The 26374-nt window shown below is 55.6% G+C and overlaps 9 protein-coding genes across 9 annotated transcripts; 6 read left to right on the top strand and 3 right to left on the bottom strand.

The window, feature by feature from the left end:
* Positions 1-296: 296 nt before the first annotated feature.
* Positions 297-2817, bottom strand: PUNSTDRAFT_142136 (threonine ammonia-lyase; the record flags this gene model as incomplete). The annotated part of the gene is made up of 8 exons (XM_007381393.1): positions 297-315; positions 385-975; positions 1028-1126; positions 1178-1449; positions 1499-1718; positions 1768-2040; positions 2101-2415; positions 2478-2817. 7 exons carry the CDS (start codon positions 2815-2817, stop codon positions 839-841), a joined length of 1656 nt encoding a protein of 551 aa, XP_007381455.1. The 3' UTR covers positions 297-315; positions 385-838.
* Positions 2818-2987: 170 nt separating this feature from the next.
* Positions 2988-5676, bottom strand: PUNSTDRAFT_142135 (uncharacterized protein; the record flags this gene model as incomplete). The annotated part of the gene is made up of 6 exons (XM_007381392.1): positions 2988-3856; positions 3932-3991; positions 4099-4322; positions 4399-4773; positions 4972-5128; positions 5196-5676. The coding sequence occupies 6 exons, from the start codon at positions 5674-5676 to the stop codon at positions 3120-3122; spliced, it is 2034 nt and encodes a 677-aa protein (XP_007381454.1). The 3' UTR covers positions 2988-3119.
* Positions 5677-5792: 116 nt separating this feature from the next.
* PUNSTDRAFT_99258 (COG complex component) lies at positions 5793-9402 on the top strand (the record flags this gene model as incomplete). Its single annotated transcript, XM_007381391.1, has 13 exons — positions 5793-6173; positions 6232-6312; positions 6365-6498; positions 6557-6908; positions 6965-7498; positions 7558-7733; positions 7788-7822; positions 7876-7991; positions 8049-8138; positions 8190-8430; positions 8484-8775; positions 8843-9117; positions 9169-9402. The coding sequence occupies 13 exons, from the start codon at positions 5793-5795 to the stop codon at positions 9174-9176; spliced, it is 2715 nt and encodes a 904-aa protein (XP_007381453.1). The 3' UTR covers positions 9177-9402.
* A 411-nt stretch (positions 9403-9813) lies between these two features.
* Positions 9814-11998, top strand: PUNSTDRAFT_142133 (uncharacterized protein; the record flags this gene model as incomplete). The annotated part of the gene is made up of 5 exons (XM_007381390.1): positions 9814-9882; positions 9932-10337; positions 10394-10866; positions 10924-11617; positions 11670-11998. The coding sequence occupies 5 exons, from the start codon at positions 9814-9816 to the stop codon at positions 11996-11998; spliced, it is 1971 nt and encodes a 656-aa protein (XP_007381452.1).
* Positions 11999-12445: 447 nt separating this feature from the next.
* Positions 12446-15918, top strand: PUNSTDRAFT_83770 (phosphatidate cytidylyltransferase). The gene is made up of 8 exons (XM_007381389.1): positions 12446-12997; positions 13051-13268; positions 13319-13500; positions 13559-13910; positions 13968-14158; positions 14217-14721; positions 14787-15523; positions 15577-15918. The coding sequence occupies exons 1-6, from the start codon at positions 12979-12981 to the stop codon at positions 14422-14424; spliced, it is 1170 nt and encodes a 389-aa protein (XP_007381451.1). The 5' UTR covers positions 12446-12978; the 3' UTR covers positions 14425-14721; positions 14787-15523; positions 15577-15918.
* Positions 15919-16716: 798 nt separating this feature from the next.
* PUNSTDRAFT_119121 (uncharacterized protein) lies at positions 16717-17286 on the top strand. The gene has a single exon (XM_007381388.1). It carries the CDS (start codon positions 16964-16966, stop codon positions 17213-17215), a length of 252 nt encoding a protein of 83 aa, XP_007381450.1. The 5' UTR covers positions 16717-16963; the 3' UTR covers positions 17216-17286.
* A 226-nt stretch (positions 17287-17512) lies between these two features.
* On the top strand, positions 17513-19684 carry PUNSTDRAFT_132068 (uncharacterized protein; the record flags this gene model as incomplete). The annotated part of the gene is made up of 9 exons (XM_007381387.1): positions 17513-17644; positions 17721-17841; positions 17903-18002; positions 18065-18094; positions 18160-18225; positions 18280-18428; positions 18479-18522; positions 18584-18648; positions 18712-19684. The coding sequence occupies 9 exons, from the start codon at positions 17513-17515 to the stop codon at positions 19682-19684; spliced, it is 1680 nt and encodes a 559-aa protein (XP_007381449.1).
* Positions 19685-21246: 1562 nt separating this feature from the next.
* PUNSTDRAFT_50742 (ribosomal protein S12/S23) lies at positions 21247-22161 on the top strand. The gene is made up of 5 exons (XM_007381386.1): positions 21247-21270; positions 21331-21395; positions 21471-21662; positions 21720-21875; positions 21928-22161. The coding sequence occupies exons 1-5, from the start codon at positions 21264-21266 to the stop codon at positions 21943-21945; spliced, it is 438 nt and encodes a 145-aa protein (XP_007381448.1). The 5' UTR covers positions 21247-21263; the 3' UTR covers positions 21946-22161.
* A 31-nt stretch (positions 22162-22192) lies between these two features.
* On the bottom strand, positions 22193-26131 carry PUNSTDRAFT_142130 (uncharacterized protein; the record flags this gene model as incomplete). Its single annotated transcript, XM_007381385.1, has 12 exons — positions 22193-22380; positions 22429-23196; positions 23254-23707; positions 23761-23878; positions 23938-24097; positions 24147-24373; positions 24422-24486; positions 24546-24903; positions 24971-25576; positions 25638-25692; positions 25750-25782; positions 25845-26131. 12 exons carry the CDS (start codon positions 26129-26131, stop codon positions 22290-22292), a joined length of 3222 nt encoding a protein of 1073 aa, XP_007381447.1. The 3' UTR covers positions 22193-22289.
* Positions 26132-26374: the final 243 nt, after the last annotated feature.

Here is a 26374-nt window from a genome sequence, read left to right as displayed (position 1 = left end):
CCTTCGCGTACCCGTTGCCGTTGCCGTTCGCGTGGCCCAATTTACTGGGCCCAGGCTGGCTGCTCATGAGCGGCAAGTCATCGTCGCTGAGGTCACTGGACATTTCTGGAGTAATTTACGCGTCAGGGCTATAGCGCCACGGACGGGAGGAGGGGGATGGGTGTGGGGAGAAACAAGAGCTCAGGACGCCCAGGCAGATCATTGGTGTTGATTAATGTGACAAGAGGCTCCCAACCCACCCTAAAGCGGCCACTTTCCCACTGTTCGGCGTCCAGTACTGCTTCACCTCAGCTCTACCTCCGACTTCGTTTGACGGTGAGTTGTACTGCCTCTACGTTCCACTGGCAATGCCCCTATCCTCATGAACCGTTATTCTCCTGTCAGCCATGTCTCTGCCCTTGTTTCGTGATCCTTGGGCAAAGCGGGAAGCGTGGCGGAAACACCCGGTATTCTCGCAGCGTACCATGTTCTCTAGCCTCTTCCCCGGCTTTGGCTGGGGATTAGCGGCATTCACCGCCTATGTCATCTACGACAATATGAAGTCGAAGGACAAGCATGAAGCGCAGCATTAGAGCGCTGTTCAGTAGTGAGCACGCCAGCGTCGCAGGGTACAGCTTCCCCCGAACTAATGCATCGCTAGCTTCACCGCTATCCGCCTTCGCGGACTCAGGCCGTATCATCGGGCTATACCGGTGTGCTACAGCCCTCGATGATCGAAATGCGATTGCGTAGTGGTATCTCGCTGCAATCCACACGAACTTGCTCCTCTACTAGGAATGCTATATGTCAGGAGTAGCGCTCAAGGTACCAACGTCAGACACGCCAATGCAACGGCTCTTCATCCAAGGAGATATCGCTTGTACACCTCGTTTTGGGTCTCTTCCACGTAAGGATACCCCAGTCGTTCCAAAAAGTGGTCAAACTGGACAGATTCCTCCGGACGCACCTGAACGCCAGCCAGTACCTTTCCCAAGTCTGCCCCCATTGCGATCAGTATTGATTATCGAATCTGGCCATGCCAACTTACCTGCACCGTGATTGCGATAGTGGAAGAGGGAAACATTCCATTGTTGCTGTTGTAGACCAGTTAGGAATGTCCGCAGCGCTCCTGGGCGTTCTGGGAATTCTGAGACGTAACATGAGCTCATTTGGGTTGTTTGCTCTTGCGGTGACTGACCGAATCTGAACAGACGTTCATGAGGCACGGCCGCTCTCCCGCCGACCATGTACCGTCCATGGCTCTTAGCGAACTCGTCGTCGCTAATGTCATGGCCTTTCATCCCATCTTTCTCGAGCGTTGCAAGGATGTTCGCTACATCATCCGCTCGCGACAGCGCTTGAGGATCGATGCGGAAGGAGACGAAAATATGTGCTACGTCTCCAGAGGAATACCGGTAGACGAACTCGGTCACTGCCCTTGGATGTATGACAGTATGGAGCGCAAAGAAACTGCGGGAAAGGTTTAACGTCTGTTCTCCTGAATCCTGGATTGACATACCTTCCTGGTCTCTCAGGTATCTCAACGCTGAGCAACGCTTCTCGGCCTTCTCCTAACTCCGCCCGTTCTGACACGAAGCGGAGGCGATCGAAATTCATGTTCGCGCCGCTGACAACTGCGACAAACCGCTTCTGGGACCCCACAAGCTTATTTTGTGCGATGTAACGCTTGAGACCCGCCAGCGCGAGAGCTCCAGCTGGCTCAGTAATCGAGCGGGTTTCTGCTACGGCATTAGAAGCGGGATATGCGAGGTTTCGTACACACTCTACCTTCAAAGATATCCTTGATAGCGGCACATAACTCATCGTTGTCCACCTTGACGATCTCGTCCACGAGTTGTTTGCATATCCTGAAGGGCTCCTCGCCTACTATTCTAACTGCTGTGCCGTCGCTAAATGGGCCAACTTCAGAGAGCGTGACTCTTTCGCCCTTTTCGAGGCTGCGAGCCATAGCGTCACCGTCGACTGTCTCCGCGCCTACGACCTTTGTCTGCGGCGACCCGATGCGTTTCACGTATTCGGCTATCCCGGCAACCAGACCCCCTATACGTATGTCGCATATGTTATGAAGCGTAACTTGGAAATTAGTGTGGCGGCACTCACCTCCCCCGACAGCAGCGAATATGCCATCCAAGTTATGTGCATCGGGTACCTGCTTTAAGATTTCTAGTCCCACCGTGCCTTGGCCTGCAATGACCAAAGGGTCGTCGTATGGCGGTACAAAAGCCAACCCATAAGTCGTTGATAGCCGCGCACACTCGGCTTTTGCGGCGTCGAAGTCAGCGCCGTGTAGGACGACTTTGGCCCCCATTCGAGCCACGTTACGACTCTTGATGGATGGCGTGCCCTCCGGCATGACAATCGTACAAGGGATGTTCAAACGTTGTCCGGACAGTGCTACACCTTGCGCGTGGTTTCCTGCAAGAGTATATTGTTATCATCAACGCTGGGGACTATCCGAGGATAGTACGCACACTGACCCGCGCTACACGTTACGACGCCTTTCCAGCGTTCTTCATCGGTCAAGTTGGCCATGAGGTTATAGGCACCCCGTATCTTGAAGCTGAACACCTCTTGCAAATCCTCGCGCTTGAGCCATACTTGACAGCCAAGCTTAGCGCTCAACTGAGGAGCAAAAACCAGAGGGGTCTCCTTCAGTATCTCATAGACCTTCGCGGTCAAGATGAGTCGAAGATAGTCCGGTGTTCCATCGGGCAAAAGACTGTGAGCTGGAAGACGCGAGTAGAGCCGGTGAAGTGAGGGTATCCGTTCGGGGGCATGAGAAGAGTATTCTAAGACTGTCGACGCTCCGGGTGACATGGTTGCAGCTGAATGAGAGTCAGCGTTTGACGACTCAGAATTGTCGGGACGTCATGAACGTAAAACGTCTGCAGTGGTGCGGCTTGATGCACCGAAACGACTCGGATTCGATCTTTCGGCCGATGTTTTGAGAATGTAGATAAGATTATCGCGAGTAACGTTAACTGAGCCCGATACGTATGATACAGCATATGATTACTACCGTAGGTGTGTACAAGATCTTCAATGGAGTGCCAGATAGATAAGAAGAAAACAAAGAGAAACAATACATAGCCGGTCCATCGCGACAACAAAACAGAAGGCTAACTCCTCGTTCGACTGAATTTCTCCTGAAAGCTGATCAACTCCTCCATCAGCTCCTCCATCATCGTCATCGTAGAACGCGCACTGTTCTTTGCTGCAGCCACATCTTGGTCCTTCCCTTGTATCGGCGATTGGGTCAAGGTCCTGTCAAGCACCATATTGTCCCCGCCGTCACCGTTTGGCAATGCCTCGTCTCCATCCCCAGCGATACCCTCGGCAGCAGGTCCATCTGAAGCTTCCGTAGTCCTCGGTCGTCGCCTGGTTTCGCTCAGCGCCTTTTCAAGCGCCTCACGCCTCCTTCCTCTTTCCAGTGCACTCGCCTGCTCTCTCCCCACCCACTCCACCAGCGACCTCACCCTCTTGTTCATGTCCCCGACACTCATCCGTTTGCTGGGCCACCTCACTTTCACGCCCCTCTCCTCCCCTATACCTTCGACTATGAGAGGTACTGGCGTCTCTGATGGTAGAATGTGGCTCAGATGCGCCAGATAATCCGGTAGTCCCCAGGTGGTTAGAAGTGGCTGTTGTGACGCGGCGAAAGCGTCGCGTTCCCGCTCCCGGTGTGTCTGGTGGTTTCGGGAAGAGCCAGCGGCGCCGCCCTGGACACCTTGCGTTGTCCCGTTCGGCATGTGGTCCCGGTCTCTATCGCGGTCACGAGCATTGTTCTTTCGACTACCACCGGCGCCAATCCCGCTCCCGCCTTCTTCACGATCGGCGGCTTGACGAGCCTGGTTGCCTGTTCGTGTGCGTACCACAGCCATTCGCGACGTGAGTCAACTGGGTTCCAGTGGACGACACGTGTGAAGCGCACCTTTGCCCCGTCCAGTGCCACTCTGCCGCCTGTTCACAGCAGCCGGCACGCCCGTCGGAGCTGAAACGGAAGGTCACGTGAGCAATTCGGTTAATTATGACGCGCTCCGCGTCGCCGCGGGAGACAGCTTGCGGGGATATGCGCGCCCGCAGACCAGGATCGCATACCTTCGTCGGCTTCCACTCCCAGTTGCTCTTGAAGCTGCTGAGCTTTGGTCCTCGCTCCGCCCCTCTTCACCCGCTTCGGTGGCGGGGGAGCGCTTAAGGGCACAGCCTGCTGTTTCGGTGTAGGCACCTGCACTGGTGTCGGATCGCGGACACTGGCCGATACCGTGCGCTGCTCAGAAGTCGTTGATGCGGAACGCGTTCGTTTCGTAGAGCGCACAGAGCGACTGAGGAGCAGAAGCAAAGGAGTGATGGAGGCCAAACTCGGTGAGAGCGGGAGCAAAGCCGGCAGGACAGACTCACGTGTCATCGTCTGTCCGCTTCCGCTTCCGCCTGGGGCCCGAGGCGGCGCCAGGAACAAGCTCTTCTTCCAAGTCCTCCTTGATGTCCGTCGTGATATCCGGTGTCTGTGTCTCGTTTGCGTTTACACTGCCCTCGTCGTGATGTTGATGAGCTGCTGCTGCTGCCTCCGCGGCCGTGGCTTCCAATAATTCTTGAACGCTGTCGTCGAACCGACTGTTCACGGTATTCCGTCTTTTCGCTTGTTTGGGCATTCTGAACGGACTTTGCGATCGGCTGGCACGTGCGTTGGGGGCGAGTGTGGTAGTGGTGGCAGGAGCTGAGCTGGTGCGGTGAGGCTGTTGTGATCCGTGTCTAGTTTTCCACGATTTGGCGCGCCTGAAGGTCGAGGGTTAGGCGTGCATGCATGAATCAAGGTCCGCGTTTCAGGTAAACAACTTAAAGCAACCCCATACCCAGGTAACCCAGGGAGCCAGAATTAGATGGCAAGAAGAACGACAAGGCATGTGGCCCAGAATGGAAGTATTGCTCTACTAAAGGGGAGGGGTGCGTAGAGACATGGGAGGGTGTACGCACTTGAGAAGCTCTTTATGCTGGTCTGGCCTGCATTGCTCGCAGTACCAGTCTACGCCGTCTAATTCGGCATCTGATTCAAATCCAAAGCACTGGCCGTGCTGCCAAACGTTGCAGTCTTCGCAAAACACCATAAACGGTACGTTTCCGGAGTCGTCATCTACCCAACGCGACGTCATATCAATATCAGGAAGAGAAACGCGATGTTAACAAGAGAATGGTCATACCTGCGTCCTGCCGACCACATATACAGCGCGTGATGCTCGAGTCCTCCTCGTCCCCTAGGATGGGGTCCACCTCCCCATCCTCGACGTTATCGGGTGCAGTGAAACCAGGCTCCGTCAGAATCTGAATCGGGGGTGGCCTTTCTTTATCCTTTGTCCTTCTTTTGTTCTTGGAGTTGGTGAGCGGGCTTGTACGAGAGGTGGCGTTCTGAGGGTGCTCCTGGAGCGCGTTGTGCGGGTCGTCGTGATCGTCGGGCTTCGCACTGCGCTTGGACCTGCCAGATCCAGAGCTGTTGGCCGAAGAGAGCGTCGGGCGATGGCCGTTTTCCTTTCTGCTGTGCGTGTGGGCACTGGCGGGCGAGTCGGGCGGGCGGGGTGAGTCTGGTGTGAGGGACGAGGTCGAGATGGGTGCGGGGGCGCGACGGCCAGAGCGACGAGGCTCACGGGGGGAGAGTGGGGGGCCCATGAGCGCTGCCTGAGCCATCGACAAGTTGGGGCGGAGAGGTGTGCGTCTGTGTGCAGCGCAAAGAGCGAGTCCCTCTCCTACCCCGTGCGGCACGTGATCTCATATCCCTATCCTGACCCTATCGCCCTTCGCCCATGGCCATCGCGCCCAGCAACAGCGACGACCCGTACGACATCGAGCGGCTCGCCAAGGAGATCGAGGATGTGCCGCTCAACGACGCCGCCGCGCCTCCTTTACCCGACTTCACCCCGCTCGAGGCCGACACCGCGCTGTTGACGGACACGGACGACGTCTACGACATCGACGCGTTTCTTCTGTCGCGTTTCGAGTTTTCCTCTCTTTCCGAGCTCCGCTCAGAGCTGCGGGACTTCCTCGCACATCTGAAAGATAGCCTCGTGCAGCTCATCAATGACGACTACGAAGCGTTCATCTCGCTCAGTACGGATCTGCAGGCGGAGGGTGCGCGCCTCGAACGGCTCAAGACACCACTGGGCGATATCAAGGCGCAAGTGCTGGTGCATACCCTCCCCACTCCTTCCGTCGATCTTTGCAAGCACTCATATTCCGTTGCAGATGTCACGTGATGAGCTGCAGACGTTACAGGACGAGATCGAAGCCAAACTGCAGAAACGTGCTGCATTACGAGAAGAGAAGGTGCGCAGCTTGGACCTGTAGCCGCTGAATACAGGCCACTGACTGCGCTCAGGCATTCCTCCGCCAATTGATCAGTATATCAGAATCTGTGACGCGCCTAGAAAGCCTACTCCATATTACGCCTTCCGAGGACGCTGGCTCTTCTCCGACCATACGACCTGCCGCTCTTGCCCCCGAGGATGAAAGGTGAATGGGACTGCTGCTGACTATAGACTACACTGCTCATACTTGCTCGCGCATGCAGAGGCAGCTCACGCGCCAAGCACCTGTCGCGCGTCGCCGCAGAATATACGCAACTCCTGTACCACGTTTCGAAGACCGCCTCCAGTGCCTTCATAGACGAACTTCGATGGCGCATTGACCGGATCTCCTCGACGCTCTCTTCTGACCTCGATCGTCTCTTTTCCGCCACCCTCAACTCCCTCATCAATGACCCATCGGACGCGAAGAAGCACAAGGCTAGAGCGACGGAAGCCGACAGAGCGCGTTGGTTAGCCGACCTCAATGAATGTCTCAGGACATATGACGCGCTTGGACTGTGGAGAGATGCCGAGGACGTGCTGAGGAGAGAGGTGATGCGGCCATTTGTCAAGAAGGTTCGAGCCTCCGCTATTTTGTTCCAACATCTGATCATCCATGCCGCTCCTTCTAGACGATCTTTCCAGCGGCCCTCTCCGCTCCGCTCTCCCCGCTTGTTCCACACACGCCCTTCCTGCCCTCCAGCAAAGCTCCTCAAATGCAGTCGCAAACACCGTATACCGCTTCCTTTCCTCCACGTACACCATACACCCCATACACTGCCTTCGCGTCCAAGCAAAATCCATTCGACCAGACGTTTGGCGCGGCGACTTCATCCGCGCATGCGGGTCTAGGCACCGCGCACTTACTGGACGACAGCGAAGACGCCCTCGCGGCGTTGTACAATGCGGTGCTGAAGTTCGTGGATCGGGATCTACGACGCGTGATGGAGAGTGCAGAGCGGATTTCGGTTGCAAGCGGAAAGCGACCAAAACCACCTCTGGCCGGGTTGACGCTGGAGACCACATACCAGAATGGAAGCAACAAAAAGGAGAGCGAAACCTTTGAGATCATGGCCAACGTCGTTTGGGCCGAGATTGGAAGAGCAATCATGGACGAGCTGGGCAGCGTTGCATTCAGCGTGGGCAATGCTGACACGTTCCGCAAGGTATTGTTTGTTCTCTCCGCTCTCGCGTTCTTTATTCCGTGCTGATCAGTCCCCGCTAGCACTATGAAACAACCCAAGCGTTCCTTCGGTCACTCGAATTTCTTGCGCCCTCGGTGCACTCCGTCGAAGCCATGCGCTCACACCCGGTTTACAAGACATTTGAAAGGCGGTGGCAGCTCCCGGCTTATATGCACATTAGGAAACGAGCGATTGTCGGTAAGCTGGAGGAGGCATTGTGAGTGCTGCCTTATATGTGCTTCTCCGCCGAAGTTATTCATCCGCAACGTAGAAGCGAACCGGTGGACGTGAGGGCCAAGAGTAACGGTATGTTTACACGGTCAATGCGGCATGTTGGTTGAACGTGGTCAATCATGCAGGCCACTCATTTGTCACTCCCCAAGCCAACGCAACATGGGTTGCAATCACGAGCTGCTGGAGCGCGGAGGTGTTCATACCAGACATCAGTGCAAGCCTGTGGAAATTTACATTGCAGGTCAGTGCGTGCGCGGTAGAATTTGCGTATTATCTCACTCCGTGGGCCCCGCTGCAGCTGTTATATCGGTACAAAACATGGGTAGAGAGTAGCATGTCACCTTTCGAGCCGACGCTCAAGTTCGCCGCTGTCGTAAGTGGTGACAAGGTATGTTCATTCGATGATCCCCAGTTTTGCCACCCTAATGATCACGCACAGGGTCCTGGATCGCCTGCTGGCCTCACACGCTCTGCTACGCCATCTACCCCGATGGATGGCACATCCTCCGGCGAAACGTCTGCGCCTGATAAGACGCGATTGCGCGACTTCGCATCGGCAATCACGGATATTCGAGTCATGGAGCAACAGATTTGGACGCTCTGGCAGCAGGAGATTAGTATGATGTTGCCGGACATAGATCGCAACGAGGAGGGAGTCGAGGATGCCCCCGGTCCAGAAGGTAACCTCGTGCTTCGCACCTTTTATCACGATAGCTGACGTTTGTGCCCTCAGAGTCGTTGCGCCAGATGCTCGAAACCCTAACATCACTCATCCCTCCCATGGTTGGACAAATAACGACAACGCTGAGCAAGCAAGCATGCGATGCTGTTGCGGCTGTGAAGGGCATTCCCGCACAGGTGCGCATGTCCCAGAACCGCAAGCCGCCTACGGACCCGAGCCCATTCGTAACAACGATACTGCGCCCCGTGAAAGCGTTCTTCGCGGTTGATGGCCCCGGGGAGGCGCTTAAGGACTCTTATTTGAGAGAGGTCACAGAAGAAGTCTTTGATCATGCCCTAGCGAGGTACGGTGATCGCTCTTGCCTTCTCCCGTTTCACTCGGTAGGGAACTGAGCTGTTTTATTTTCCAAGGTATACTTCATACGTGTCGCAGTGGAAAAAGACCGAAGAATCCCTGCGGAGACTGCAGCGTGGCCAAAAACAATCTGCGTTCTCTCTGTTCAGCGCCGCATCGCGGGCTGCGGGGCGAAACGAAGGCCAGGTCCGCGATGACGAGCGGATACGCGCGCAGATGATTGTGGACGTGGAAGCATTCGGCACGGATGCGGTGTCTTTAGGAGTGAATCTTGAGCAAAGCAAGGCGTACAAGGCACTCCGTGAGACAGTACAAGCGCCCATCTCCGATGGTTAGCTATGTGTGTCCCTTCGACGGATGGTTTTCATTGACACCCTGATAGATGCGTGACGTGGTCTGTCGTTGCAAGGCCGGTGGCATGACCATCCGGTCTGGATGGCCGGACTGCGGTCATAGAGGCTATCGAAACACTGCAATCAGCGAGCGCTCCATACGTAGCATAACTCGTCACGGTGACGAATTTCGTATGCTGGAGGTCGTTTCGATGGCTCGGACATGTATAGAGTGTGACCCTGTTTCGCTTAGCTCTGTTAGCGCTTCTCCTTGGGGCATTCGCAACCACGATCATACTGCCGGATAGGGAACGCAGATACTTCCGCTTCCATGTATCAGGAACAAGATACAGTTGGGTTGATGCGGTGGAGATTTGATCGGGTGGCTATGCTCCAGTCCTGTTCTGAGCGGAAGGCTCTGTTGACGCTCAGGCTGTGCCGTCTTGATCTGAGTTGGGCAAGTACTTGCTCGATGCTATAACAGTTTGCGCCTCTGCTTCTACCTTTCCCTACGACGCTGATCGTGGACCATTGCGCATGAAGCACTGTAGGTGCCGCGCAGCGTAGCCTGCTGGACATCGCCCAACCGCCTATCGCATCTACCCATCGCGCCCAACCGCCTACCGCATCTCATTTCTAGCACCATACTACATATACCGCTACACTAAGCGGCTCAGCTCTGTGAACAGCTCGCCATGTCGCAGCGACCTACTTCATTGTTTGCTTTCATTGTGGGGATAAATCAGTATCATAACCATGAACTGGTGAGCTACCTGGACCTATCGTTATTCCCACAAGTTAACCGCCATCTAGGGCAATCTCAATTCAGCTGTATCCGATGCCGAGGACCTGAAGGGCTACCTTGAGGAGCACCTCCTCGTCCCAGAACACAACATTCGCCTTATGCGTGACTTGGAGGCGACGCACGACGGCATCATCCAATCATTCCGCGAACACTTAACCTTCAACCCCCACATCCGGAGAGGCGACCCCATACTGATCTACTACGCCGGCCATGGTTCGCGTTACCCTGCGGGTGGGAGCTGGCCTACTGACGACGGATTCCACGAGGCGATCTGTCCCTGTGATCGTGGTGTGGTCAAGATTGACGGCTCCGTCCAGCAAGACATTGCCGACCTTACGCTGGGCGGTCTGCTTCTCGAACTTTCGGAGACGAAAGGAGACAATATAACGGTTGTTATGGACTGCTGCCATTCCGGTTAGTATTGTGCCATATTAGAGAGCCGAGTTCGCGCTCTAATTCATTTTCTGTAGGCAGCGGCACTCGCGCAGGCGGTAGCAGCTCGAGCTCGTCCAGGATGCGCCCGCGTTTTGCGACTCCCCTAACCCACGAAACTGCGATCATTCGGATGCGGGAAGAAGCATTTGATTTCATCCGACCCCAGGTCCAGACCCGGCGCGTTGAGCCGGTGAAGATGCGCTACCCAGACTCGCGAACGCACGTTTTACTGGCTGCTTGTCGGCAGGACGAGCAGGCATGGGAATCGGACGAGGGCGGCTCCGGGTTATTTACGTCGGCGCTGCTGCACGTTCTACGCAGTGCTGACCTCCCACGGCTATCCTACATGACGCTGATGGCGGAAATCGGGAAGCTGCCGTATCAGACGCCTCAGTGCGAGGGCAAGCACAGAAACCGCATTATCTTTGATGGCAAGGCGCTCGGTATCGACAAGAAACTTGTCCCCGTACGGCGCAGCGGGGACGGCGGTCTTCGCGTCGAAGCTGGTGTGAGTACAGGCTGAGCTCCTTTACTGTGTGCGCGTTCTGATCAAATCGGTGTACAGGAAATTCATGGTGTTATTCCAGGAACAGAGTTCGCTGTTCGCAGTCACAATTTCTATTCGGCAGAGAACAGCCACCTTGGCTATGTGGTGGCAGTGGATGTCTTCGCTGTTTATTCCATCGTACAGCCCAGGGAGTCCTCCGTCACGGTGCCCCCGAACAGCTACGCGACGGTGTCGTACTGGGCAAATGTCGATGACCCCTTCGTCGTCTCATTTTTCCCTCCTCCTCCTAACGATACCCGGCAGAGGCTCCTCGAGGATGAGTTCGAACGATTCGCGCAAGGTGACCGGAGTAACTCCGACATCCACTTTGAGCGCGACGACATGAACGACGACGCGAACCTCATAGTCTTCGTCGACGAGGAGGAGATGGTGATCGAACGACGGCATCCCCTCATTACGGAATATTGCCTGGTGGACTGGACGTGGAAGCGCAAGGGGGATCGGCAGGAGTTGGACATTCTCAAAATGATCGCGCGGTTCGAGATGCACCTGGATCGCCAAAACCCGGACCAACCGTTCCAGAAGGACGTGAGCATGGGCTTGGTGCGTCTTGGATCGGATTCGCAGCCCACCCGGGGCAACCACATTAGCGGAGGCGTGGCCGATCTACCAGACGATCCCAATGCACAATATGCGGTAGTGCTTCACAACTCCTCCAACACCGATCTATGGTGCAGCTTGTATTACTTCGGTGAGTGCTGTTGTAAGGAGTACATCAGCCGCACAACTGAACCCGAGCACAGACCCTTCCGAGTACGCCATCACGGATCTATACGTCCCCCCATCATCGACAATGCACCCGCCCCTTCGTCGCCACTCGGACCTCACGCTGGGCTACGGTAGCACTGTCGTCACGCCCTTCTCGTTGACATTAAAACCCGAGGATGAACGAGACACGGGATTCCTGAAATTATTCATCTCAGAACAGTATGCGGACTTATCTCTCATGGAACAGAATGCCTCGTATGATTACATGGAGCCGGAGACGACGAGGGGAGGAACTTTGCCTCAGGGACACGGTCGCTGGGACACCATTCTGACCATCATCAACGTGTCGAGAAACTTAGAATGAGACCTTGCTTTTGATGTTTGCTGTTGCTTATCTTCGTTAGTTCATGTTGCGGAAGTGGTATACCAGTAGCAGTGCTCGGAATGAATCACGTTTCGTCTCGAATCCCGTGTCATTGTACCCGCGGCAGATGCCGAATCACATTGGCATGACGCGTGGACGCGCCTTAACCTTCGGTCTGTGCCAGCCAGCCATAATACTCCTTCCTATCGGACCATAATGAGCCGACCACAACCCGGCGGGCGACCGTCTGTTGCGTCCCGGACGGCGTTTGAGCTACTGAAGGTGGACTCTGACCCGGAGAGCGAAGAGGAGGTCTTCTCCGAGGAGGAGCCAGCAAAGCCGCCGAGGTACCGTCATGCCATGCTTGGCCATGCTGTATATATATGCTCATCGCACCCCGACACGGCAACATCAGTCCCACCGAATTCGCCCCCAAGCTTACGAAAACTGCTCAGCGCAAAGCCGCGAAGGCTGCTCGTCTGGCGAAGAAGCAGGAAAAATCACGCTCCAAGCAAGTCACGCCCGAGCCGCGTCCGGCGCCTGCGATACCCACCGAGGACGCGCCCGCTGTGAATGGCCTACCGACGCCGTCAGGCAGCACCGAGAAGCCCTTGGAGGTACCGGAGGAAGACGTCGTGGAGGACCCGGCTGCCGCACCGCCTGTGGACATTCCGCCAAACGCGACGCTAGTCGTGCCGCCCGCAGCCAACGGCAGTGCTCACGAGGTGGAGACGCTTCCGGCGCCTGTGTCTAAGTCAGAGCCCGAGGAGGAACCCGAGGCCTCCTCGATAGCAACGTCGGCGACGACGACGGAAGCGCGGACCTCACCGGAGCCCGAAGCGACGGAAGAAAAGGTGACGGCACCGAGGGCAGGCGCGGTGGTGGTGCCCAATGGCACGTCGCATCCGCCGCCTCCTGTTACGAACGAGACCGAAAAGAAACGGAAGAATATCGTCCAACGGACGGTGTTTACCTTCCTCATGATCGGAGGGTTCATCGGTGAGCGAACCCGTTTGTCTCACCGCCATACATTCGCTCATACTGTATATTAGGCTTGCTCCTACTCGGGCACAGCTATATGATCATGCTCGTGTTTTTCTGTCAGATGCTCGTCTACCGCGAGGTGACTGCGCTCTTCGCGATCCGGAAGACCGATTCGGCGGAAGAACAAGGGAAAGGAAAAGATCCATGGAGCAAAACGCTGAATTGGTACTTTTTTGCCGTTGCGAACTACTTCCTGTATGGCGAGAGCATCATCTACTACTTCAAGGTGAGAAGATCTCGCCCGGCGCCAATCGTATGACTCACGCCTTTTCATAGCACATCGTCTTCGTGGACGCGCATCTGACGACGATTGCGACCAAGCACCGGATCATCAGCTTTTCGCTGTACATCATGGGCTTTGTCGGCTTTGTGGCCTCGCTCAAGCGCGGGTACCTCAGAAAGCAGTTCGGCCTGTTCTGCTGGGTGCACATGAGCCTGCTTCTGATCGTGGTATCGAGGTGCGCTCATTTTCAACTCACTCACCCTTCTGATCGTCCCCACTTACGCGCTCCACAGCCACTTCATCGTGAACAACATCCTCGAAGGCCTGATCTGGTTCTGGGTGCCGGCCTCGCTCGTGATCTGCAACGATATCTTCGCATATGTCTGCGGAATGACGTTCGGGCGGACGCAGCTCATCGCGCTCTCACCGAAGAAGACGGTTGAAGGCTTCGTCGGCGCGTTCTTCTGCACCGTCGCGTTTGGCCTCCTCTGGGGCTCGTACTTTATGCGTTTCGACTATATGATCTGTCCCGTGCACGATCTTGGGGTTAGCGCGTGGAACTCGGTCGAATGCAAGCCCAACTCGGTGTTCGTTTGGCGCGAGGCGCAGATATCGCCACCGCTCAGCACCTGGTTGTCTACGGCGGTGCGTTGTTCCCCCTCGGCGTTCGATCGAGTCGTGCCACTGACCAGTTTCGAACAGGTCGGGCACCCGGTGACGGCGGTGCCGTGGACGCCGTACCATTTCCATCTGCTGTTCTTGTCGTGCTTCGCGTCGCTCGTCGCGCCATTTGGCGGCTTCTTCGCGTCTGGGTTCAAGCGCGCGTTCAACATCAAGGACTTTGGGCACAGCATCCCTGGGCACGGCGGCATGACGGACCGCATGGACTGCCAGTGCGTACTGCACCTCTCTGCTATCTTGATGAGTGGCTGAGGGTAGTTTTGTCCTTAGGTTCCTGATGGGCGTGTTCACGTACGTGTACTACAGCAGTCTCATCAGGGAGAGCGGGGTGTCGGTCGGAAGCTTGCTGCAGATGATCGTCAGCGGGTTAACAGTCGAGGAGCAGCTCGAGCTGATGGGCGACCTGAAGCGATATCTCGAGGGTCAGGGTATCGAGGTGCGGAAGCTGTTGACTGAGGCTGCGTCGAGGCGGCGGTGAAGAAGATAGAGGGATTGGGAGGCAACACAACAAAAACTTGATCGTATTATGCTATCCGTGCTTGTGAGGTATTATATCATGCATGACCTTCTAATAATATGGCATGGCATCGCAGCATGAGTGGAGGGAATGCATGATCGCATTGTTGATGATGACAAGGATGAATTTATACATGCGTATCTGATGCAAAATGGGGAGGTCGCATGGAATGCTGCCGCGACGCAGTCATGGGTATTGTATCGTCTATGTGTATCACGAATGGTATGTTTGACGGAACAACGCGCGGTCGGAATCCTGCTGCAAAAACCGGGCAATCGCTTCAGAAATTGAACACTCGCGCATATAGTCGATTCGACGCTTACCTTGCCAGAGGCAGGCTCGGACCAGCGGCGTCTACGTTCGCGGAGCTCCTGCTCGGCGCGGTCCCAGACGCTGCCTCCGCGGCGTGCGGCGGTCTCCCACTGGGCGACGACGGAGAGGGGCGCGTGCTCGGCGACGAGGCGGCGACGTGGCGCAGGCGCGGCCGGGGCCTTGGCGGTGCGATTGAGGTCGTCAACGGCGGGACGCGCGTCGGCGGCGCGTCCGACGAGCTGGACGAGGACAACGCGGAGTGCTGGGCGCGCGTCCAGGAGGGCGTGCAGTGCGCCGGCGAGGTCGGGGGTGGAGGAGGCGGAGCGCAGGACGAGGGCGAGGTGGGTGAGCGAGGCGGGGAGGCTCGGGAGGAGGGCGAGCGTCTGGGTGGAGGCGTCCGGGAGGTGTAAGCGCAGGCGGGCGAGCCCCGGGGCGAGCGCGGAGGGATGGAGGCTGCGGCAGGCGAGGCCGAGCAGGTGTTGCTCTTTTGTGTGCGGGGAGGGAGGCAGGGCTTGTAGCGGCGGAGTGGGCGAACGCGAGGGCGCTATTTGGGCGGGAGTGAAACCGCACGCGAGAGATTTGACGCTCGGACAGGCCGAGATGACGTTCTGTATGGTGCTCGCGGGACCGGGGGTGAAGATGCCGAGGTGCTGCACGAGGGGCGCGAGAAGCGGAGATGTCGAGAGGGCGGCGGCGAAGGACTTCAAGGAACGCGCGGACTCGAGGAGCACGGTGTGGTAGAGGATGTCTACGAGAAATAGTGAGCAATACGTATCGGGGGCGAGGCCAAGAGGCACGTACGGAGAGTCCAGTGGCGCGACCAGGAGGAGACGAGGGCGAGGCTGAGCGACGTCCGCTTGTCGTCGGCAGCGGCGAGCTCGAAAATGTCGCGCAGGAGCTCGGACGGGAAGTCGAAGAAACATTGGCTCGAGGAGGTCGTGGTGGCGACGGCCATGGAGGGCTAGCGTTCAGTAGCTGGGTGGATGGTGGTGGTGGTGCAGCGTCAAGCTACACTGGGTCGAGATATGTAGATGTGGAGCCAGAAGCACGGGTGGATGGGTGCAACGGCGAGGTGGAAAGAAAAGGACCCTGGTTCGAGCGGCGCATGGGGTGGCAGCGCCTTCCGAGTGGAGCGGCGCCGCTCATTCGTCCTGGCCGCCGCATCCGTCGGGCTGGCGTCTGTTGCGAGCCAGCGTGGATTTCGGGGTCCAAAAAAACCGCGTTCGAACATCAAGCCGATGGGAACGCGGCCAGGGCATCGCATCAATCCGACGCGGAGGTTGAGGAAACTGACCGCCTTGGCCCAGATAGGAAAATCGCGTTCGGGATCGACGTCATCGCGTGCCGGTGGCTGTGGGGTGCGGACGACGACGAAACGCGACTGGCTTGCCACACCACGGCGAGGTGGAGGTCCAACCCTTTGGAAACGTTGCTGCTGCGCTGGCATCTCGAGGAAGACGGGGTGCGATCGAGAATACGTCCTGCACTGACGAGGGTTTGTGCCTGAGAGATTCAGATGCGGGGTGAGTTGCCTCTAAAATATCATCGCTCTCACAAGAACGCCTTCGAATTTGTTCCTTCAGATGTGCCCAAGGTTTGCGGACGGCCAGCAGGAACAAGAGAGGTCAGGAGATTTATCCACCATCCCGCGCGCTTGATCGATACGTAGCGGCTCCAAGGTCGCCGCCCGGCCTGCCGTTCGAGAGACAGCACCTGGACTCGGTGGAACCAACGCTCGGCGACTTCGCTGAAGATCGTCGTGGTAGGAAGGAACAAGGACAGACAGGACGAAGCCAGGCCCTACAGGGCAACGAGGACTGATTCACCGGACGTTTCTCGCTGATATGAGGCGTGGCTCTGCGATCCCTTGAAGAACCCTCCGGATTCGACTACGCCCTAGCTTGTGAACCATATCATCTCATCCCGGCCTGTCGGACGCTTGAGCGTGGTGGAGGAACGCGAGGATTGCAAACGAGGATGGCGACCACGCTGATCGATCCAGCGCCAAAGCTGCTGTCGAGTTGTTCGTATAGCAGAGCAACGCGTTTTGCTTCCGTCCTTGTGCATGAGCACGAAGAGCGTGAATCTGCGACAACGGCGACCTTTGCACATTGGCAGTTGTTTGCAGGATGCATGCGGATGCCTGGCGTATCGACAAACCTCAAGCCTCGTTTGTTGACTCAATGAAATGATGGGCAGCAAGATTCCGGAAACGGGCAAGTCTGGACGAAGCTCCCCGGCATGGACTCCTTTCATCGTTCGCGTACACGGGTGGGCCCCGGGTATATCTGATATGGTCCCGCATCCCATAATCAAACGAAGGCGGAGCCGTCGGGGCTCGAAAGGGGTCCCATGTGCTCTTCTCGAAGGAAGTGTCTACGTTGAACTAGGCTTGCGTCCGACGGATAGGCGGTGTCGTCATGTACGATGTGCTTGTTGATCCCCCGACTGACTGCATATCCCTTGCAATTGGTCCAGCCCCTCGCCAATATTGAATGTATGGATTATGTCCGTTCATCCCACTATTGAGCCTGTACAAACTGAGAACGACTGGATTCAGTTCCCCGCCGAAAGCTGACGGTAGTTCCGTGTAGACTAAATGCTTACCCCAAAAGCTGTGCTCCGTCCGGCGACATGTGAGCCTACGCGTTTCGCGCTCCTTCGCGTGTTCGCGTCAGCCTTTGGCGATACCACAAACACCTTGTCTCGCCTCGGATTCGCACCGAAGTTGTGAACTATGGGCCGCCCTGAACGGACAGCGCGAAAACGCAACTGGCTCTCGGCGTACCTCGATTCCGACTCGGATGAGGAAGGGAGCATGTTCTCTCGTGAATCAAGCAATAGCGACGAGGAATTTCAGGCCCCGAAGGTGCGTGCTTGGAAAAGTTGTCCCTGGAATGGCCCTGCGACAAGATTTTCCGTTGGTACTCATCATTACTTAACAGCGGAAGGCTCCGAAAAGACAAAGGGTCAAGAAGGAGAAAGAGCCTCCGACCAAAGCGTCCATTGCAAACCTTGCAACCGACGGCAACGACAACGTCGATGCTCAGGAAAGGGAAGCAAAATGTTGGTAAAATGGTTTTCATTGCGTTGCAGAATGACTAACACCAGGACGCATGACGAAAAGTGGGCCAGGTCGGACATGACATCCTTGAAAGGATCAAGGGAGCGTTGCGTCTCGCGAATCACCCGGGTACTGGCGAAAATGAGGCCAAGGCTGCTCTCAGGTTAGCTCCTTCTTTCCATTGCTGTATGAACACCGGGGGTCTCACGGACAATGCGATCACAGGCAAGCATCGAAGTTGATGGCGAAGCACAAGTACGTCATAGTCGACAAACGGGGGCAACGATTGCTAAGTATATATGTGTTGACTACGTTCGCAGTGTCACACAGGCCGAGATCATTGCTCGCGAGAACAGCCAGGAGAAACTCAAGCGTGCCGGCATGTCGTGCGTTATCTACCTCAGACACTCAGCCGAATCAGTATTCTCATCCTCGTTCAGAGTCGTGATCGTGAGAAGCACCAAAGATACTCAGGTTATGTGCGAAACCTGGGCCAGCGGGGCGGCGTCGGCCGTCACCAAGTTCTTCGACTGTAAATTCTATACCACAACCTTTGAACAGATTGATCGGGTGTCGTATACTTTCTACGGTACGCCCAAAGGGAGCACCTCTTCGAGTGCTAAAACATCGTAATACCAGGTCTGGCTGAACAAACGGTCGCTGCGGCTCATGCGTACGAGATGGTAGGGGGTTACTGATATTCGAGCAAGCGAGACACACTGTAGTTGACTGATTGCGACTTAGGTCTATAACCAGATCATGCGTTGGTCGATGGACAAAACCGAAGCGAAAGGCAGGAACGCAAAAAAGTGCGCGAAAATCATGGAGCCGCGTCGAGACTCGTGCGGTGTCGCTGATCGTTGCCGTTGTAGTGCCTATCGACGCGGAGTGGCGGACGGTCTCTGGAACGTGGCAATCAGAGAGAAGAACGAAGAGCAGAGAAATGCCGAGCGCAAGGAGAAGCTACTTCTCGAAGCGGCGAGAAAACAAGAAGAAGAGGACGACAAAAAGAGGTTGGAGCGGCTCCAGCAGCCCGATATCGCAGATGATGCTCTGGTCGCTATCAAGGTGGAAGAGGACGATACGATTAGTTCGGACCACCTGCCTAATCATGCGAATGGTGCCTTGGCCGCGGTAAAGGTGGAGGAGGACGACAAGAGCACGCTGGAAGGCTTGAAGGAACCAGGGCTTGCGACCGATGCCTCGGTTGCAATCAAAATTGAGGTCAAGATGGAGTCGGAGCCACGTGCTGAGGGGAACAAGAAGGTGACGATCATAGATGTCGAAGATGAAGACGCGGAGACGGCCACGAATCCCGCGCCACTCGAGGATACTGTCGAGAACAAGCCGGCAAACGGCATGAACACGGGAAATGGAACTGACCATTACCCAGATATCGATCACGCGGACTTTGAATATGATCCAGGAGATTTCCAACAGGCGGATTTCCATGAAAATGACGAGGACGAGGACGGAGAGTATGATCTACCGAGCCTCCGTCCCGAACCCGCGCTGGATGGAGAGTTGAGCAGAGCTACCCCAGGATTGTTAGGAACTGGTCCGGAGCCGAACCCCCCTACACTTGTTGACACGATCGCAGAGGAAGAACCTGACGAAACACCTTGGAATTCAGTGGGTGCCCTGACCACCTTCCGCGCGCAATCCGTTGCTGTAGCAGATGAGTACCTCGCCTCCGTCGGTGTTGAGCTCTCCACGAAACGTAAAACACCAAAGATCATGTTCAAGGATCAGCATGCCCGGAGAATGTACAAGGATGGAGAGGAGGATGCGAAGAAGATTGACGTGAAGAGGAGGCGGCTGAAAGCCGCTGAAGATGATTCCTGATGATGATATTGTTCTAGCCTATGCTACAAATGTGATTTCCATCAGGGGGTGTCGCGACATAGGAACCTCCGGAGCCAAGATTGTGGAGTCCGCAATGATCATTTGTGCGCATGTCACCGATGACTACTGGATGGAAGCCTCCGGGTGTGAGTATAGTCCTCGGCATTCTCGAATTCGTACAGTATAAGTAAATTTCAAGAGTGAATACGTATCAGAGAAGCACATAAAACCTCTTGACCCGGTACACCGCGCGGCAGTAAAAGTCAAACCGGCGCGACACGAGTCGCCGAAACGATGCACTCAAACGAGCTCAAACGCGCCTGGGCCTCTCGTAAAGACAGTAAATCCGACAGTGGTGAGTCGTCTGGCAGAAGCGAAAGCGAGCTGGAGCGCTCCGACTATGAAGCATCTATTGGTCAGCCTCCCCTTCGACATGGGATGCGCCAGCTGCAGGGTGCGGTACCAGGGTGGAGGTGAATTGACGATGACATTATTTCAGATGAAGAGGGGTGCAAAAAAGCCGAGGACTGGAAGGGAAAAGGCCCCAAAACAGCCAGCAACAAAAGTGTTCATTGCCGGTCTCTTGCGATCGACGGCAGCGAGGACGTGCAGGAGAGTGAGGTCAAACATCAGTATTTGGTGTATACCCTCGGCGCCTCTCGAAGGTCATTGAGGAAAGCACCGCATGGAAAGTTGGGAAAGTCGGTGCTGGATTTCTCGAAAGAATAAAGGGCGCGCTTTGCCTCGCCAGCCATCCTAGCACAGGAGAGAACGAAGCCAGAGCTGCATTGAGGTACGTTCTTGCTCTACCTTCCGACGATTCGTAGAGGTATAGAAGGACTCATCGCTGCACGATGATCCCGCAGGCAAGCAGCCAAGTTGATGGCAAAGCGTAAGTAGGACTGGCTGTCGCACCGAACTTCTAGAACCTCTCGCGGGTCACCCAGGCAGAAATTGCTCGTGAAAGCATCACGGAAAAGCTCCAGCGCGCCGGCATGTCCTACGTCATTGGCATTGATCACATTGCTTCGCTCACGTCCACCGAACGCTTCATGTAGTGTCGTAGCCATTCGAAATGTGCATGTGGGAAAGAGGACGCCAAGTAGATCGATGTGAAACGAAGGCGCCTGAAAGCCACTGGCGATGATCATTTAACATCTTGTGGAGGCCTCGTTGCGTTTGCGTTATGACTTTTTTGCTCCAAAGTAGTCCTTCTGTGTCTTGCAGAAACTGGTAGTGCTGATGCGTTATAATCGACGCTCAGAACCTAGAACCGTGACATTGATTCCATTTAGCAGCACATCCTATGATAATGACGAGAGCTGGCGGTTCCGTGCTCTTACAACTTCAATATGCGACGAGACAGAACTATATCGTCGACTATGTGCATCCATCCGCACTATATCATACATGAAGCCCGGAGCGAACAGTTCTTGACGCAGAGAACGCGACATACTTACTGTGACCTTCATAGTAATACGATGCGACTCTTCATAATCCCACGGTCACCTGGCAATGGTCGAAGAACTGTAACAGTTGATTCTCACGATACTTTCCATCCCGGTCTCCTCAAGCAAGCATGGGCTGTATGTCGTCTGGCTGCTGGATGAATCGCTCGTAATGCTGACGGACAACACGTATCGCAGCCAACAAACCTCGCGGTCTTCAAGCAGCTCGTAAGCTCCGCACGGACCGCCGCGTTAACCGCTGGGTCAGTCGCCGTATCGCTACCCACGGCCTACGAGTTACTGAACTGGAGCCTCCCTGCAACTTTTCACTCTTATAGGCGGATAAGAGCTACAAAAAGCGCGCCCTGGGCAACGTTTACAAGACATCACCCACTGGTGGTTCGTCCCACGCAAAGGGCATCGTACTCGAAAAAGTCGGCGTTGAGGCCAAGCAACCCAACTCCGCCATCCGCAAGTGTGTGCGTGTACAGCTCATCAAGAACGGCAAGAAGGTTACCGCTTTCGTGCCGGTGAGTAGGAATACCTACCCTAGCTCGAGTGTTATTGATCGCGCGTTGTTCATATAGAACGATGGTTGCCTGAACTTCGTCGACGAGAACGATGAAGTCCTTATCTCCGGTTTCGGTCGCCGCGGTAAGGCAAAGGGTGATATCCCCGGTGTGCGGTTCAAGGTCGTGAAGGTGTCGGGTGTTGGTCTTCTCGCTCTTTGGAAGGAGAAGAAGGTTCGTTTCCCTAATATCAATCACAACACACTGTCTCACTCTTGCGCTGCAGGAGAAGCCTCGCTCGTAGAGCCCAGTCTCGCTGCATCCTCTTTCGACTCTTGTATGCTATGTTCTGTATTGCGCCATGCAACATCAATCCACGCAACACGCATAAACATTCGGAATATCGCGTTCCTGAGAGTGAAGATCATCCCATTCACCACACTTCCAACCCTTGACCTGCACAAGGAATAAGAATGATTGTCGATATGATAAACCACTGAACGTAGAAATACATTGTCCTGAGCTAAAGTCTCGCTATGCCGATATAGGCTTGATAAGGTAATCTACGGGATGGCGGAAACTACAAATACAATGCTGGTTTGATCTATGCGTGTGTGGGGTATGCCAAATGGACAGTCCGTGCTGTTTTCATGGAGGATAGCCAGAATATTGGCGATATGCCGGCGAGTAATCCCGAGCAGGTGCGTATGCGTTCCAGCCGCCCGCAGCTCTTGTAGTCCTGTTTCCAGGTTAGCAGACTGTCTGGATGAGAACGGTCAGTACATACCCATAGCCTTCATTTGCTCCGTATCCAGTTCCTTCCATCATTGCTCCTGGCGCTGGGCCGGAACGCCGTTGCTGCAACATCTTGGGATCGACGCCCATGCTACTCCCCATACCCATACCGTCGTCGACATCGTACCGGGTATAGTCAATGCCATAGCCCTGTCCAGCCTGAGCATACAGATCATCTCCAGTCCTCGAACTGCGCAAGCTCGACGCTCGTCGCTGCAGACGACTGATTGACATAACTGGTCGATCCGTAGTTGGCAGATGAACAGGCAAGGTGGACGTTGAGGCTTGTGGGGTGGTCCGATACTCCGAATGTGGTTGATTGTGCGAGTTCCATGCGTAGGAGTTGTGCGCCTGCGAGGGTGCGCCTTGCCTGCCGCGAGGCATCTGCGTCGGATCGGGACCGGTCCAGACCGGTGCGTTGGATCCAGCCACGTCATCGTAACCACCGTAGCCTGCGTATGAGGAGGAGCTGGTTCCGGCATCGGAGGAAGAGAACCATTGCCAGTCGTTTGCAGAGTGCATCTGCATAGCGTACGATGCGGTCGAGGGTTCAGTGTAATCGTTAAATGTCAACTCCGGTTGTGAATAGTATCGTGCATGTTCGTAGGTTGGCCTGGGAGGAGGTTGGGACTGACTGTATGCGCGAGGCTGATGGTGGTTCTGCGTATATTGAGGGGTCGAACGGGACGAGACTTGTGGAGGTTGCAAGGTCATTTGCACTTCCGTTTTGGGCGGCGGCAGTGATTTTCGTAACTCTCTCCTGCGCCACGATTTAAAAGGGGCTGACACAGGCACAGGTGGCAGGGAAAAAGCTCACAGGCAAATGCCGGCAAACTCCCATCTGGGCTCCACCCATTCCAAAGCCTTCAAAAAAGCATTGACGTCCGTCATGAGCGCATCAACCTGTGACGGGGCCGGCGCATCCAAGCGTAGTGGTTTAATATCTTCCATGAGAGCCGCGCGCTCCCTCGCCTTGGCGTGCCATACGTTCAATATGAGTATGGCTGCGCAAAGGTGTGAGACAGCGATGAGAAGCGGGATGTTGGATAGGCCCCGTGGGAGCTGAATCTCGAGGATGCGGGCGCACGACTTTGCTGCACTGGCACAGATGGCGAGGGCGGGAAGCGTGTCGCTGGAATGGTAAGGATCGACGATAATATGCGGGCGTATAAATGGTCGGTATATGAGGATTTGAGTGAGGTAATAGGATGTATACAGCGTTGTAGCTTGATTGGCAAAGAGTTGGTTTTCCATGGTAGACGACCAGCGAACTACGAGGCATTGTCAGCGAGGATAGTTCTGAGAGAGACATCAGATAACGAACGATAGGGTGGCACGGCTTCTCCCCACTCTGTGAGGGCAGTGTTAAGCTCAGAAATAATACGTTCTGGCCACCGGGGCCCGACTAATCCGAGCAGAACTTTGGATTTATCGATAGCGTACTAGGTGTAACGTTGATCCAGTCAATCGGAGGACAGTATTGACGAGGATGATTACGCACGATTGTACGAAGGGCGAATGCTTGGATTTGAGTGATCTTGATGAAGAGAACAAATGCGGTTACAGTACATGGTTTGCCTGGCGGTTGCTTAAACGCCTTGTCGGGGTTCTCGTGTTCCCAATATTCGTCGTCGACCTCCAGCGGCATATCAAGGTCGAAACTATACACTTATGAGAATATGCGTATCAACAAATGACGCAGTCACGTACTCTTCTTCTCTGGAGCAACATGTTCGGCCCAGGGCGGCACTGCCGATACGGTCCTGCACGACCAATGTCCAGTACGCGCGTTTCCACAGTTCTTCATCCACAGTTGGCCGCGAACTGTACACCTTTTTCCGATGTGCGCCCACATCCTCGGCCTTCCGTAGACCGACAGCAATCAAAAGCCAGCTCACCGGACCCCATTTACTCATTCGGAGGAACATGGCCAGAAGCTACAGCATGTTTTAGGCATGCCGTGAAGCGCGAAGCGGAAATCTCACTGTATGTGTCTGCACTTCAGCAAGGCAAGCTGGACGTATGACGCTACGTTTGATCATATGTACCCCTGTGTAACGCTCGGATAGTCAGTTTTTCGGGTATGGAATGAATTTTCGCAGCACATACGGATCGCAACTTCCATATACTTCCAGCCAGCTAGAAGCCACCTCTGTCGAGCTGCCTCTGCGTTTTCGGGAGAACTGCCTGGAGCTCTTTCTGTCAAAACGCGCGGATCGTCCGACCAGCGAGACGCGACGGCGAATATCGACATGCAGAGGCAAGCAAACCAGACATCACGTTGGTGAAGTCCGCTCATCCAGGATTTCTCGAATGTCGGACGGTGCAACAACGGAAACTGGCTGTTGACATGGGCAAAGTACAGATCAATCAACGTCCTCGCGAGATCGGGGGGAGGGAAGTGTTCCTCGAGGCCGGGGATGCCTGCGGGCGAATCAATCTGAAGTCCGTCGTATATCGCTTCCCACTGCGGACGAAACAACGGTGTTGACGGTCATTGTGTCGAACACTCCCACAGAAGAATTGCGACCCACCTCGGGCATAGTCCAAAATTCATCTCGCATGTTAGATCGGTCATCTTCGGGAGATGCTGCCACGGATTCATCAGCCTCTGCCTCCGTCTCAGTCTTCCTCAGCTCGGCCCTATGCTCCTCCCGGAGCCTACGCGTCATCCCGACGAGCTTGTACGAGCTGCTCTTCCCATGGTAACGCAGCTGATTCTCCGAGTGCGGGGCTGGCTCGCCGGCTGGTTCGAGTCCGCGGAACGTCAACCGCTTGACCCCCCGAGTCAGACTGAGCTCGCCAAGCTCCTCGACATCAGACGACACGTCATCCGATGAGCTCTCGTCGTTGCCGTCGTCCTCCCTTTTGCTCGAGCCCGATGGGGACTTTCCCTTGGCGGCTGCCTCCCTGACGACGGGGCTGTTCGGATTAGATCGAAGATGGGGTAGAGGTGCAGAACCGAAAGAACTTGATGGAGGAGACAAGGACTGGATCTGCGACGTCGTCTGCGCGCGTGTCTTCGACGTCTCCCCCCGGGACTGCGCGGAAGTGGAGCGTTTGTGAGGAGGGTCGTTTTTCCAAGAGCCTCGGACGATCGGCGGTCCAAGTTCGTCGGTAAAATCCTCGTTCGGGCGTAGCTGTGACGGCGGCGATGAGCGCCTTGTTGCGCGGGTATACGAGCCGATCGGTCGAACTTACTCGCTTCAATAACACGTCGATCTTCTCAATCCTGTCTTCTAAAGCGGTGACATACCTGGTTGGGCGTCGATCAACCCTCGAACCAAAGACGGTCCCATGGGAGAAAACTTACGCTTTCGGAGGACCTCTTGGCTTTGACGCCTCTCTGTAGAAGCGTGGGTGAATTCGCGCGGAAGCGTGAATAGAGCGTTTCAGGGGCGGACGTACACATATGTGCAGGACTTGCGGTTCTGTATGCAATTGGTGCAGATGTGATTAGGCATCTTCGGACCGTCGCATTTAGTCTTTCTTCTGCGACAGAAGTCGCAGGCGCGTTCGATCTTGCGTTTCTGTGACGCGGATATCTCGGCCGCGGAGAGACTGAGGTCATGGTAGTTCACATCGTCCTCCGTCTTAGGAACGTCGGGGAGGCCCGTGTCCGAATGGTCGCTGAGCTGGATGGTGGTGGCTGAAGCATAGGCGGAGGATGGCGGATACGGGTCTGCGGCTTGCATGGAAGTGCAAGGCGCGGGCGTGGAGACGGGGTGTGTGGCAAAGAGAAACAGGCGAGTAGGCGGTGGGCGGCGGAGGGTTATAGAGCGCTGGGATCTGGCGTGGATCCGACTCGTGCGCTTGACGGACAAAGGACGAACACAGGACTTAGACACTCGCTTCCTGCTGCGGACGAGTGCGTTCTGGCGCACGTGATCTAAGCAGGTTCAGTATCCATTCCCCTGGTGACTGTTTTCCCGGCGATC

Source organism: Punctularia strigosozonata (genome assembly GCF_000264995.1).
Source record: "Punctularia strigosozonata HHB-11173 SS5 unplaced genomic scaffold PUNSTscaffold_3, whole genome shotgun sequence".
Lineage (NCBI taxonomy): Eukaryota > Fungi > Basidiomycota > Agaricomycetes > Corticiales > Punctulariaceae > Punctularia > Punctularia strigosozonata.
Note: the sequence above shows the minus strand (reverse complement) of the source record. Positions and strands in the feature narration are given on the sequence as shown.